This window comes from Macrobrachium nipponense, chromosome 25 (assembly GCF_015104395.2).
Source record: "Macrobrachium nipponense isolate FS-2020 chromosome 25, ASM1510439v2, whole genome shotgun sequence".
NCBI classification, from domain to species: domain Eukaryota; kingdom Metazoa; phylum Arthropoda; class Malacostraca; order Decapoda; family Palaemonidae; genus Macrobrachium; species Macrobrachium nipponense.
The window spans coordinates 63,883,210-63,897,838 of record NC_087214.1 but is presented as its reverse complement, the minus strand read 5'-3'; the positions used below and the strand labels follow the sequence as shown (position 1 = coordinate 63,897,838).

General features: G+C 39.3%; 1 protein-coding gene across 1 annotated transcript in view; it reads left to right on the top strand.

Annotated features, from left to right (window-relative positions):
- Window positions 1-14,629, top strand: part of LOC135199461 (serine/arginine repetitive matrix protein 2-like) — a 91,934-nt gene that overhangs the window by 518 nt on the left and 76,787 nt on the right. Inside the window, 8 exon segments of the mRNA XM_064227535.1 lie at window positions 3,356-3,434; window positions 3,568-3,688; window positions 3,961-4,112; window positions 6,253-6,318; window positions 6,653-6,772; window positions 7,017-7,149; window positions 8,583-8,818; window positions 9,286-11,049. Of these exon segments, the coding sequence (XP_064083605.1) occupies window positions 3,356-3,434; window positions 3,568-3,688; window positions 3,961-4,112; window positions 6,253-6,318; window positions 6,653-6,772; window positions 7,017-7,149; window positions 8,583-8,818; window positions 9,286-11,049 (2,671 nt within the window).

Genomic DNA, 14,629 nt, shown 5'->3' with positions numbered 1-14,629 from the left:
TTAGCCGTTTTTGTTATGTTTTTTTTTTTATTTTTCTATTTGTTGTTTTTTTACCTATTTTTTGTTATTGGTGTTTTTGTTATTTGTTGATTTTGTGACTGTTATAAGAATGGTTAGATCAATTTATTGTTATTCATTTTTTATTATAGATGTTGTGATAACTTTTCCTGAGGTTATTAGGCTATGGTTCAATTTTCAAAGTTATTATTATTGTTATTAGAAAGTGTCGGCCTTTTAACGCTAGTTTTTATGGTTAAATTATTTCATTATTTATAATTGTTTCATTTTTTATTAGTGCCAAAAAAATTATTATTATTATTATTATTATTATTATTATTATTGTGTACTGTAATACGTATGCATTTCCACGCATCTCTCTCTCTCTCTCTCTCCCAAGATGTGAAAAAATTAAGCCGTTGTGAGGAATTGGTCTTAAACAGACCAGTAAAAAAAAAAAAAAGAATTGACCATTTTTAACAACACAAAATGGAAAAAAAAAAATTTTTTTATCCGGAGTAAGAAAGAGTTCGTCCTTCATTTTAGTATTATCTAAGAAATGGTTGAATGCGACCGTAATTTTTTCATCGTATAATTGATGTCTGGTAAGCTCCCTCTACTCAGGCAAGGATATGCGCACTAATCCCGTAAAGAAATCAGAGGGTATCGTCTCAACAATTCGTCTGTAAACAATTCCGCGATTGTTTAAGTCTATGGAAAATGTATTTGCTCATAAAAAATGGCACTGCGAGTAACTTTACACTTAAAAACAGTCTACTTGAAGCTATTATCATAATCATCCCTCCATCTGGGAGACGATCGCAGGCCTGCGCGTGGAATTGTGAACGCATTTGGGGGCGGTCCCAGATAGCGATAGGACTTTGTTTTTGGTCAAGACGAGTCTGAAACAGCCGAGTATAGCGATGCGCAACGAATATTCAACATATACTAAAGCGTAGTAGGTGCGTTTAGTTTGGATAAACACAAATTTATTTAAAATTTGGTTGTACTTGTGACTTCGGTGACATCTACCACACTTAGCGAGTGACGCATATTCTTCCCAGTAACAGTGACGTCACCTAAACTCGCAGAATTCTGCTGTACAGGTGACATCATCCAAGATGTCTCACATCCCGTGACGTACAGCCATAAGGGCATCGGGAGAGAACGTACCCGTGCCCGTCTGGAGGTCCTTAGTACTATCACATTTGGTTTTTGATCCATAGCCCCCCTCCCCCCAACCCTTAGCGGGGTTATAGTACCGTCAGTGCACCTCGCGTGGTGCGCTGTAGGCATTAAATACTTAAGGGGCGTTTGCAGCGTCCCTACAGTCGATAGCTACAACCTATTTCGTTCCTTTTACTGTACCTCCGTTCATATTATCTTTCTATACCGTCTTGCTATCCACCTTTGTACCGTCCATTTCTCTTTCAGCTCCGACGAATGACCTTACAGGTCCCAGCGCTTGGGCCTTTGCCTAAATACCTGTTTTTTTTTTTTATAATAATTCCCTTCTTGATTCATATATATATATATATATATATTATATATATATATATATATATATATATATATATATATATATATACGACCCACATGGGCTGTTGTGTTTGTGTAGTTGTTGGTGGCCGCAGGGGGAGGGGGGGCATGAAATGGGAGCGAATTGGCCATATGTAATTTGATACTGAGAGAGAGAGAGAGAGATAGATTGAGAAGAGACGGAGAGAAAGAGATAAGAGAAGGAGCGAAGGGGGGGGGGGAGGGGGGGGGAGTTATATAAGCTTATGTAATGTTGTAAATAAAGTAACTGAACGACTTATATAATTATGTACGGGCTGATAGAGATAATACTCGACTGACATGTATATGTACTACATCTATAAGTTTATGAATTGGTCTAGAAATGTGTAGGGAGAGAGATTCATATGAGTAGTAATATGTACATATGTATTAAGTGCTTGCACACGTAGATTTATACTCTCTCTCTCTCTTTACACACACATACGTATAACATATATAAACATACATACATAAAGTAATATATATATAATATATATATATATATATATATATATATATATATAGTATATATATATATATATATGTATGTATATTCTATCTCTTATAATTCCGGCGAGAAAAAAAACACATACACGTATACGACCAAGTTCCTTTAAATATACTCAAAGTATATTTAAATGGTGGCCCTTGTGAAAAGGTAAGATAAAAACAAAATGGTAGGAAAACCATTGTTTAATGAAAATTCCAGGGACAAAAAAAGGCTTGAAAAATTCCACATATAGTCTCTATGCAACAAAAGCCAGAACATTGCAAATTCCACGGAACTGCTGAACATCACACGAATATGGCAGCCATAGGTCTATCTATCAGACCAAGTTACGCTCACCAAGCTGTTAAAATCCCAACTGGCTAATTCAAATACTTCATGTAAATGGATTATATCCTCACGAACCCTTTGTGTCCCCACCTGAGAAATCCCTAACGACTCTTCACCCGTCCAAGGGGGGTTCACCACTACCAGGTTAAAAACCGCGAATGAAGCAAACTGACTACGATAGAGTCCACTAGACTAATCAGTCCGGTTGAGTCTCCTGCCAGACCTGAGAATGGACGAACCAGATGACGGTGGACCGTTGGCAGATATAGATTTACCTCTCATCATCCTTTCGTCCCCTGAGGACGAAGCGACGTGGAAGAGAGAGAGAGAGAGAGAGAGAGAGAGAGAGAGAGAGAGAGAGAGAGAGAGAGGAATTGGTGTGGAAGAAATAATACCTCGTAAGGGTCGGTTCCATAGGTGATATATTATTATAACGAAAGTTATTATTATTATTATTATTTCTCTTGTGATAAAGTACGCGGAATTTCCTTAGGTAAAGGCTACTCGTTAAATAAGCTGTCTTCCAATCAGTGTAATGTTTAATATTGTAATGATTAAATATAAACTTGTAGTCAGTCACTCGTTGAATTTAAGGATATGGCTAGTAGTGGATAAAGTCTACTGAGTTTGAACGTAACATTGCACCAATACAAACCCTTGTCTAAAGTTACCCTCTTGTAATATATTTCAGATATTCCCAGTTATTCTCAGATGTAACGCCGGACAGAATGTAATTTCTGGGAATCTGCCTTTTTCTCACTTCGTCTGCATCCACAGATATAAATTTTCTATAAAAATCACGGCAGGAGTTTGCATACTGTTTTTGTGATTTTGTTTTAACTATAGGTACATACGCATCTGCACACCTGTATTCTAAGACAGTAACGAAGAACCTTATATGTTTAATGTCTTCAGTAATGAGTATACCAATGTATATATCCTTTTTTTCTTTAATAACAGATTCGACATCATCAGAAAATTGGGCCAAGGAACGTACGGAAAGGTCCAGCTGGCGGTCAACAAGGAGACCGGACAGGAGGTAGGGTTCTGTATGTTTAGAATCCTTGGAAATTCTCGTTATTAATAAATGTCATAATTTGATAAATCATTTCACTGACAAAAGAAGATCGGGACTGTGCTAGGTTACTGATGCTCCTGTTTCATCCATACAGGTTGCCATCAAGACCATCAAGAAGGCCAAAATCGAAACCGAGCAGGACCTCATCCGCATCAGGAGGGAGATCCAAATTATGTCATCCGTTCAGCATCCGCAAATCATCCATATATACGAAGGTGGGTGCGGTGTGTCTACTAGCGTGGGTAGCCTATACCCACGGGTTGGTAGCTTGATCCATATATTTTGGTCGCGTGCATTAGTATTATCTGTCTCCCTCTTGAAGTATCATCAGATAAAAGTATATAGTAGTAGCCTACTTTATGAAAGTATATAACCTACTTTTGGAGTGATGGGTGAGTAACCACAACTCGCAATGTATAGTGGAGGTTTGAAATCTTCTATCCTTCCTGGAGTCACAGCATTTCTCTCAGGAGATCTTTCCTTCCAGTCTTTGAGAACCGAGAGAAGATGGTGTTGGTGATGGAGTACGCGGCCGGAGGAGAACTCTACGACTACCTGAGCGAAAGGAAGGTTCTCTCGGAAGAGGAGGCTCGCCGGGTGTTCCGGCACGTTGCGTCGGCTACCTACTATTGCCATAAGGTAAAAGTGATCACGTGTGTGCACTGTGCCTTCTTAGGCATTTTGGCTAAAGGACCTGATATTACAGCTACCACAAGGGGATTATTATGAGTAATATTTTCATCATGCTGACTTTCTGATAGGCCACATTTAAGATCAGCTAGTAAAATGTGTAAAGCCTATATTTCGAAGTATTCATTTGTTTTTAATATGAATTGAGAGCGACTCAGTGGCGTGGTGGTATGGTCTTGGCTTGCCAACTCGGTGGCCGGGAGTTCGTTGCTGAATAACCCCTGGTTCCATGCAACGCAAAACCACCATACAAAAAAAAAATAATAATAATAATAATTCAGATATATCTGTTCTTTACACTGTTCATTCAATAACATAAAAAAGTAAGAATTGAACTGTAATTCTCTAAATTGATATACATATAAACAAAATGTCTTATCTTTAGGATTTTGCATTGCATTTTGTTGTCTCAGCTTTGAGGTAGTGACATGTTTTTATCACTTACCAACAAATATAAAACCAAGAAATACTCAAATGTTCTGAGTTTGAGAGTGAGGGACTATATCTCCTTATGGTGTAGAAGCAAGATGGTCCCGTTGATGGATAGATTAGCAAAAACTATAAGAAAAACCTCTGTGAAAATGATTTTATAGCCTCTTATAACTTAATATACTATATTTAGAGGGGATGTATGACGTCAGTAGGACATGTATCATGGATGTTGTGTAGTTTTATTGGCCAAAATTGGCCCCTAAAATGTCAAGTTCAGGTCACATTAGCGGTGACTAACATGGATGGTCATTTGAACTTTTCAAGTGCTGTTCTCGTCCATTGTTTCATGCGTTTCGCCAGCTATTTTTGGATGTATTTTTGTCGAAGCTAGACTTTGATCAAAAGCATACCCCTCTTTGTATTTATTCTCAGTCAGAAAAATACGATTGAATAAATAAAGATGGGAAATTGGAATAAAAGAACCATTTACTTTAGCTCTGCTGTTATATCTGGAGCCTTAGATCTGCAAGTGAACTTCTGACACCTTTGTGAATATTGAGATTAAAGCTTGTAATGTAAATTACCGATGAAATCATTCCGGTTATAGCTGGGGGATGCCTCCTTTTTATTTGTAAAATGTTGACAAAAAAGTATTCCAAAGGCTGTTTAACTCTCACCCCCTCCCCCATCACAAAAATGATTCCCATTCACATATTTTGAATATATTCAAGTTGCCAATTTTATTGAATGTCATTAAACAAAAGATCTTTAGTACAATGTTGAAAACCTTCAAGAATGTAGGCGTTTGTCATGGATTTTTCACCTGCAAATTGGCATAAGGAATTTTACAATGCCATTAAAACCATGTCAGATATCTTCAGTAAATGGATGGCAGTTTATTGAGTTTAAAGAATTTGGATCTTGCCTAGAAGTGACCCCTATTGGTTTTAACCTGGTATGTATGTATCCACCTTTGCAGCGTGTTTAGTGTTAGCTTTTGGGGATTACCATAAACACATAAGCAAAAGACTAAATATAAAGACAATGACCCCAAGAAATATTCTTAGATAACGACCCACGAAAATCCTTGGAGTCACTGTCTATAAAAGATCCAAAAATTTGATATATTGTAGTCGAAACCCACTGTTGGCATAGAACTTTATCAAAACAAAAAATGTATTTGAATTGGTTGCACTGGTTATGACCCATGGATATTTAATAGATAACCCAATTGACCAAATCCATGTAAGCAGGGTATACTTTAGGTCAGCACTGACAAACCCATTTCTTGTGAATATATCCAAAATTCTGCTGAACAAATCACTGAAGGAATTTCAGAATCTTCATTGTAAGTGCAAAATATTAAACAAAACCAAAACTTGACTGTTCAGGTCAAACCTGTTGGGCCAGCACTGGGAAAATCAATTATTTTGACTTGTTGCAGTTTAAACTACTTAATAATGATATTAAATCTACAAATAATTATTTTACTTGAAACGCATAGAATTATATTCAGAAATCATTTAAATGGAGAAACATATTTCAAGGTTAATTCTCTCTGTTTAGTATATTATATTCCTAGATTATTAGTGAGTGCTCAGGCTAAACTCATGAAAAGATCAGGTAAAAGTTGACATTTTGTTTGTTTTTTTTCCAGCACAAAATTTGTCACAGAGATCTAAAGCTAGAAAACATCTTATTGGACTTGGAAGGAAATGCAAAAGTGAGTCTGTATTTCATGTTGTATCTTTTTGAGTTTGTGAATTTCCAAAATATAATTTATGGTGACGTTTACATCTAGCCACGATATCATTTACTGTATCGTGCAGGTATAGCATTTATTAAAGGTATTTTTATACACTGCAGTTTATACTAGTAATTTTTGTTCATATTCATATATATATCTCTTTGCCTGTACGCTGAAGTTCATTTGTTAGTCAACTTTTGTCACCATTCTGTGTGTTGCATACATTGCTGTAATACATATACTGTTATCTCATTTAAATTCCTTGGCATATAACTTCACTCTTGAGCTAGCAAATAATGTGTGATTCCAGATTGCCGACTTTGGTCTTTCAAATGTATTTGACGATAAACATCGGCTAGATACCTTCTGTGGATCTCCCCTCTACGCATCTCCGGAAATCGTTAAAGGTGTTCCTTACACCGGTCCAGAAGTAAGTACTTTGTGGTCTCATCCATAAAAAGTAATATGTATTGCTAAGTTGTGGCAATGCCATTGGTCTTAGTATCCATATATTACTTTGGATGAGCATCTTTTTGTGCATATTCCATGTAAGTTCTGTAATTTAAAAAAACTGATCTATCATTATGCGACTGAAAGTGACAGGGGTAATAATTATAGAGTGCTATCATCATTATCAGGGTACTTTTGGTAAGTGGTAACTGTTATTGTTCCAGGTCGATTGCTGGTCTCTTGGGGTACTGCTTTATACATTGGTTTATGGTGCCATGCCATTTGATGGCTCCAATTTCAAGCGTTTAGTAAAGCAGATCACACAAGGGGACTACTACGAGCCCAAAAAGCCTTCCAGTAAGTTGTGTAGAATTGGTATGTCTCCAGATCATGTTGTAAATGTCAGGGTTTGTCCATGCCTTATCACTAGTACGTATTTCTGAAATTACCCATAACTTTTTGTGAATGTGCTCAACCCTCATGCCATAATTCAAATCTCTGAATTCTGTGTTCCTTATAATTCCTATTCATCGATTTGTGTATGTGTAGTTAGTGGTTCTGTCACCACCCTAATCCAGTATATTATTCAGTATAATGTAATAGTTGTTTGATATGGCAGTGAATAGGCTAGAGCACCAGGGTTGTCAGTTTTTGATAGTCATCTAGCAATTGTCTATGTGTCTATCTAGATCAGTTTAGGTAAGGCATAGTCAAGTAAACCCTTTCATCTGTCTCTTGCAAATGTAGTTGCTATTAACAGTACCATATTGGGACAGTCCTTACAAAGCTATAATTTAGGAATCCCTTAGCCCACTAATCCTTATCCCATTAGCTACTATTATATCAATATTTCCTTGAGCATATTCATATTTATGGTTTTCATGTACTGTATCTTCCTTTCTGTGCAGTGGCTTAGCTAGATTTAGAGATTTTTTATCAGTCCAGAAATATATTTCATGTTAGATTATAATTTTTTATGAGTAAGAACAGCAATCTAATGTCATTACAATTATTAAGGTACTCTATGCAAAGGTATTTTATACACTTGTCATATGTGTAGTGGAATAAAGTTTCATTATTGGTAAACTGTTAGATCATAGTGTCAGCTTTTTGTGCCAGCTGTACCCACTTCTTAGCCTTGTACTTTGCCGCTATTTTTGCTTCCTTTCTTCAGTCTTGCTGTACAACACCTCCAACTGTTAATTCTCAGTTCAAATTTAGTGTTTTCTGCTAGTGCCACCTTTAAATCCTTGTAGTACATTATTTAATTTATTTTCTGGATCTCTTTATGTTGCTGTCCAACCATTGGAACTCTCTTTTCACTGTCTTAGCACTGAATGTCCTAAAGTGCCACAGTGCAGTCTTGTAAACTAAAGTAGTAATATTTCTGTGTGTATTTTTCTGCTTTGCAATATACTGATCAGCCTGTCCCTTCTGATTCATACTTTTCTGACTAAACTAAACAGAGTTGGGTTTGAATAGAACTGAATGGTACTCATCTAAATGAAGGAAGGTGGACTTTAGTTCGCAAGAGGAGGAGGAGGAGGAATGAAAGTAACAGGCCAGTTGTCTGTGGTGGTATTTTATTGTGGTCATATAAAATGTTTGCTTTTTCAGGTCACAGAATAGTTTTTAATTTTGTAGATTCTTCCTCTTTGCCATTATCCATTGATTCTGCCATTGCTGTTCTTTAATATACTATTGTGATTGATTTTGCAAGCTTGGCGCTGGTTGTTTGTGATCATTTGTAAAGTAATTATGACTTCCCGCTGACAAGTTTCACTTTTCAGGTGCTTCAGATTTGATTCGTCAAATGCTTACGGTCTCGGCTTCCAAAAGAGCCACCATAGAAGACATATGCAGTCACTGGTGGGTCAACGAGGGTTACTTAGAATCATGTTTAGATGTTGCAGAGGCCTTAGCCAACCAGACGCCCGTACGCCTCGATCTACTGCTGTCACTTGCTCCGAAACACATCAACTCTGAGCACATGCTCATTCAGCCAGAGGAAGATGAGAGCATGAGAGTAAGTGAATCACGGTGGCTTAGACATTTTGTAACACAAGTTACAGTATGTTCTTAGCTTTAGAAGGAAAGGATTTTGAGGTTCTGGGCCAATTATTCCCTCCAAGAATTTACCTAGGCCTTTTATTGTAATACTTTGAGATGTTAAATTCCATATTGGATAAGACTGAAGTGATTAAACAGGAGTTCCAAATTTCCAGATCTTTTTGTAATGTCTTTTACATATTTTTGTATTTAAATTTAGTGCTTGTAACAAATTCTGTAGTCAACTGCTAATGTTCCTCTAGGCTCAGTTTCTCAAATTCCTTTGTAGTGTTGGCTGATCAATGGATTGTATTAATTTAAACCTTATGATTTCTAACTTTTATGATTTTGTAAACAGTTTAGGTTATTTTATTCAGTAGCTGTTCCTGACCTGGATAACATTTAAACATTTAATTCAGTAGTGATTACTGTTTTGCCTTACAGTCGCCACCTACCTCAGAGGCGACGCGCCCTCCTCCTCAACTTCACTTGCCGCCACCTCCTCCGGAAGCCTTGCCCGTCATTCCTACACGCTCAGTTTCTCTTGGTGCTATTTCGTCTGTTAATCATAATGAAATTGACGCGTTACTAACAAAGAAACTGAAAGAGAAAAAGAAAGAAGAGGATAAAAAGAGAAAAGCTGACCAGTCTGGGGTTATAGAAAAGAAAAAGAAAAGGGAATCGACCGTTGAAGGCACACCAAAAGTTAGTCGTAAAGAACGTAAATCTGAAAGTACCTCACAAGAAGGGGATGTGTCTAGTAGCAGACGGCCACCAGCAGGGCCTGAGGTTGAGTCGGCAGAGAGAAAGAAGAGTAGCACTGGTACCAAAAAGAAAGATCAATTAGCTGATGGTGATTCCTTGGAATGCAAGAAAAGCGTCAAAAAGTCTGAACCTGCGGCGGATGGTGATATTAGTGATGTAAGTGAAAAGTCAGAGAGAAAGAAAAGCGTAAAGAAGCGAGAATCATCCATAGGTAAGGACAGCAGTGAGAACGATAAAGTAGAAAGAAAGAAAAGTGTGAAAAAGAGAGACTCGTCATTGACTAGGCCAACTGATGACAAAGAAAGAAGAAAAAGTACGACAAAAAAGAAGGAAACTGTGAAAGATGATAGTAGTGTTAGTGCAAATAGTAAATCTGTTACTGAAACTGTGATAAATGGGGAAGAGTCAAGTGAGTTAGAGATGGGTAAGCCTAAGGTTACTGCTCCCCTTAGTACATCAGAGGACCAATTACCAGGTCTAAGTTTGAAGCCTCCACTTCCTAAGGACCAAGTTTTAGGCCGATCTTCATCTAGTGATGCAAAAACGCGCAAAAGTAATAGTGGTAAGAATGATATGGGTAGTTTACCTCAGAATGAACAGTCAGAACCTATGGAAACTGAACAACTCCCTCCTCTTTCTTCATCTTCGCCTGCTGGTAGTCCAGCAAAACTTTCATCAAGCACCAAATCAATGGAATCCTCAGCGTCAAACGATGCCACTCTTAAGGCTTCAGATTCTTCATTGTCAAGAGAATCTGTTAGCCCAATGAAGCTTGGAACTAGCCCAGTTTCTCAGACACAAAGTGTTAAGTCCAAATCTCCATCACCTAGTCAGGTGAAAAAGGTAAAGTCTAAGTCATTAGTGAAAACCTCCTCCAAAACTAAAGTAGAAGATAAGTCTGTAGAAGTGCCTGTCATGAATGGAGAAGCTATTAGTCCAGTTTCTCCTTCTTTTGCTAAAGTAGATGAAACAGAGAAGATTTTGCAAGAGACAGCAGACAAAATTAAACAAGCTGAGGGTTTAAACATTCCCGTGGTGAAGATGGATGATACTCAGGGTAAAGATGCAGCTAGTGAAGAAAGTTTGAAGAAGGAAGGGGAAACGGCTGGTGATCAGAGGCGGAAGGAAGCAGATTCCACGCCAGATTCCAGTAAAGATGCCAGTCAATCCTCGTCTCTGTTATCAACGCCAGCCCGTAGTCGGGCTGGTTCCGAGTCTTCCAACGAGGCACGGCCCGCTCGCACGGATTCCACGAAACGTCAGTCCAAGATTTTCAAAGCTGCTGCCATGTGGGAAAATCAGAGTTCACAGCAACCTCCAACTGGAGGGGATAAGGCCAAGAAACCTGTAAGACCAGGAGGAAATGCTATGTCAGATCTTACCAAGAAATTTGAAGACAAACCCACGGCAGATCGAAAATCCAAATTGGTTCCTTCATTAAAGGTAAAGCCTGTCTTAATGAGACCACTGTATTGCTTCTTCACATTTAGTCATTTTTATTTCATACTTTTTAATTGCATGTGGCAATATTTTGACAGTTACAATAATCTTACTCCTAATTGTTGTGTTTTGGTTTTATTCGTGTTATTTAATCGTATCCATACGAACTTAATTTATTGATAATTTATCCTCAGAGCTGTTCTATAAATGAACTTCAAAACTTTTAAATTAGTCTTTGCAAATGTACACTAGTCTTTTTCACTATCACTTGAAATTACTGTGTCATTGCTGATTTAGATCAATAAGAAAGGTATCTTCACAGTATACTTGGCTTTTGTGTATTGTCACATTATTAATTTTATTAAAGCTTGATTAAAGATGTAAGCATACAAACTGGAACATTAAATGTTGCTGTATTGAAAAATATGTATTTCTTTGAATCGTTGCTATAAAAAGATATTTTTTTTATGTAATTTTTACATTTTCTTACTGTGTACATAAGTGACATCAGAAGGGCACTTCACAGTTTTGTTCTTGAATCTTATTATTTTACATTAGATACTAGTAGGTTGTACAAAAACGAACTCTTCTTTTCACAAACATTTGCCTCTAGACTTTTAACACTTACACTGCATTGTTTATTTTAGTAATTTAGTGTGACAAGTTTACACTATTAACATGACACCCAAGGTGACACTTGAGCACATAGCCTCATAAGCATTCTGCTTCGTACTGTTCAAGTACAATACATATCGCTAGTTACGGGTTCTGGAGAATTTCATATGCAGTCAAAATGTTGATATATTGAAAAATTTGTTCTTAAGTTATGGTCAAAATCCTTAATTTTATATCCATTTCTAATCTAACTTGAAACATTTTCCTTCCATAAAAAATTCATGAGGATTACAAAACCCCCTAGTTTTACTGGGGAGGGCTCCCTGTCTCACCTGCTACTTCTTAAATTGGTTAGATCCATATCAGACATTTATGTACATAGTACTCTTCACTATGCTTAGTTTTCTTTTCATGTGCTTCTCATGCATTGCCTTTTCACCTCAGTCTGTTTTTTATTTTCATTTCAAGTTAACCATCATTGTTACATGTTCTGTGATTAGGATTTCTGATGTGGAAGTAATCGTAATGAATTTGTGAGAATCTGTGCTTGAGGGGTAACTGGTTAGTGTGTCCGGTTTACTGTTTTCAAATATGTTTAAAAATTATTACAAAATATTGTAACCTGTTTGTTTGAGCCTTCACTGTGTGTATGCCTATTAATTTGTCTGCCTGTAATGCTAGTAGTATACAATTTTACCTGGTTTTGGTAGTGCGGTTTGTGTGATTGTCTGGTGTGTTGTCTTATATTAATCATTAAACACATTATTTTATTTTTTGTGCAAAATTCACACTACACACTTGAGTAATGATGTTCCTTACAGAGCAGTTTTGTACATGAACTTCCCTGCCAGATATATACTTAGCTTAGGTCTCTGACGTCACGACAGAAAATTCAAAACTCGCGGCACACGCTACAGGAAGGTCAGGTGATCTACCTTACCCGCCGCTGGGAGGCGGGTGTAAGAACCAGTCCCCCTTTCTTGTCAGATTATTTTCTGTCGCCGGCTGGACAACACCTGTTGTTCAGTCCTTACGATAGTTAAAATTCGTTCTCGTTGCCGACGATTTGGATTTTGGTGAAGTACCCTTTGTTTGTTGGCTTGGCATACGCTTTTTGGACTGTTTTTTGGATTTTTCTTTTGGATTTCTCTTACATATCTATAATCATGGATGATTCTGAAGTTAAGAAACCTAGTTTATTTAGGGTTTGTTCAGAGAAGGAATGTAAAGTTAGGCTTCCTAAAGCTGCATTAGATCCTCACTCGGTATGTGCGTCTTGTAGAGGGAATGAATGCTCTTTTATTAACCCTTGCAAAGAGTGTGAGAATTTGGATGAGGATGGTTGGAAGGCTCTTTCTTCTTATGTGAGAAAGTTAGAGAAGGATAGGGTGCGCAAGGCTTCTTCAAAGAGTTCTAGTAGATCGAGGGTGAGTGAAGTTGACGCTGAGAATCCTGTAGTAGAAGTAGTTCCTTCTCCAGTTTCAGCCCCTGCGCCCAGCTTTGAACCCGAAGATTCGTTTTCGGAAGTTGCTTCTGGGAGAGCCTCGATCAGGAGTAAGGAGAGCCTCGCTCGCTCTCGACAAGGTAAGAGTGATGATAGTGCAAGTGATCAGTGCAGTGCCCCTAGTGCAGTGGAGGGTGCGTCTGACCGGCTCACTAACGCTTCCAGGCCTAGACCTCTTCCAGACTCCCAGACCCAGTGGAGGAGGAAAGTCGAAAGCCGCAGGAAGGTTAGGGAGAACCCCCACCGGTCAGGCGTCCCCGGCAGTCCTGTTGCTCCAGGCTGCCTTGGATCGAACCAAGAAGGTTATTGGCATGCTTCTCGTCATCTTCGTCGCCTTCTCCTCAGCGTAGATGGAGCGCCTCGGAGTCGTCTCGCCCTCTCAAGAGGCCCTGGAAGGATCCTTGCGCCCTTCCTTCCAGCCCCGAATCCTTCGCGGAAGAGCCAGAAGTGGAACGCAAGAGAACCAAGATTTCGTCCGGTTACGCTTCTCCTGTTCGCTCTCGGACTTCGTCCCCTGTAGAGGAGTTTAAGAGATCTCCTGCGCGTATCCTGGCGGGTCTGCAGGCGCAGATTGCGGCTTTAGCGGAGTCTATTGCCGGGACTTCTCATCGTCGGAAGGACGCCTCACTTCCGGTGAAGAAGTCTAAGAACGTTCCTTCGGCTAAATCTCCTTTGGCTAGAAAAGCTTTTGAGCCTGTTAGTAGGAGGTCAGAAGTGCAGGCTGGAGCTCGGGATCTTTCTCCTAGATAGGCTCTCCTCCTCTTCCCAGCAAGAGTTGTGAGCATGTAAGGCGTAAGGAGCCAGACAGGCTCTCTCCTCAGGATTTCCGCTCTCTTCAGTTAGGCGTCAAGAGCTTGACAGACGTCAAGAGCCTCGTTTCGTCAGGAGCGAAGGAAGAGTTCTTCGCCTGGTGGCCACTCTCCTTTTGACGGACGCTCGGAGCCTAGTAGGCGTCAAGAGCCTAGTAGGCGCCAAGAGCCTAGTAGGCGCAAAGAGCCTGGTAGGCGGCAACGGAAGTTTTCTCCTCCGTTAGATCACTCCCGATTGGATAGGCGCTCAGAGCCTTGTAAGCGCCGCGCTTCTGACAGGGATTCATCTGTGGATGTTTTCTCTCCCCGTGGCAGGCGTCAAGAGCCTGGCAGGGGTTTTGAGCTCAATAGGCATCAAGAGCCTGGCAGGCGTATTGAGGATGGCAGGCGCCAAGAGCCTAGCAGGCGCAGAGAGCCTGATAGGCGCTCTCCCTTATCCAGACGCTCTTCTGTGGAGTTAGAATCTGTTTCCGACAGACGGGCCTCCACTTGTAGGCGCTCTCCTAGTAGGCGCTCCCCAAGTAGGCGCTCTCCTAGCAGGCGCTCCCAAGTAGGCTCTCTCCTGGGAGGCGCTCTTCAAAGTAGGCGCTCTCCTAGTAGGCGCTCTCCAAACTAGGCGCTCTCCTAGTAGGCTCTCTCCTGGGAGGCGCTCTCA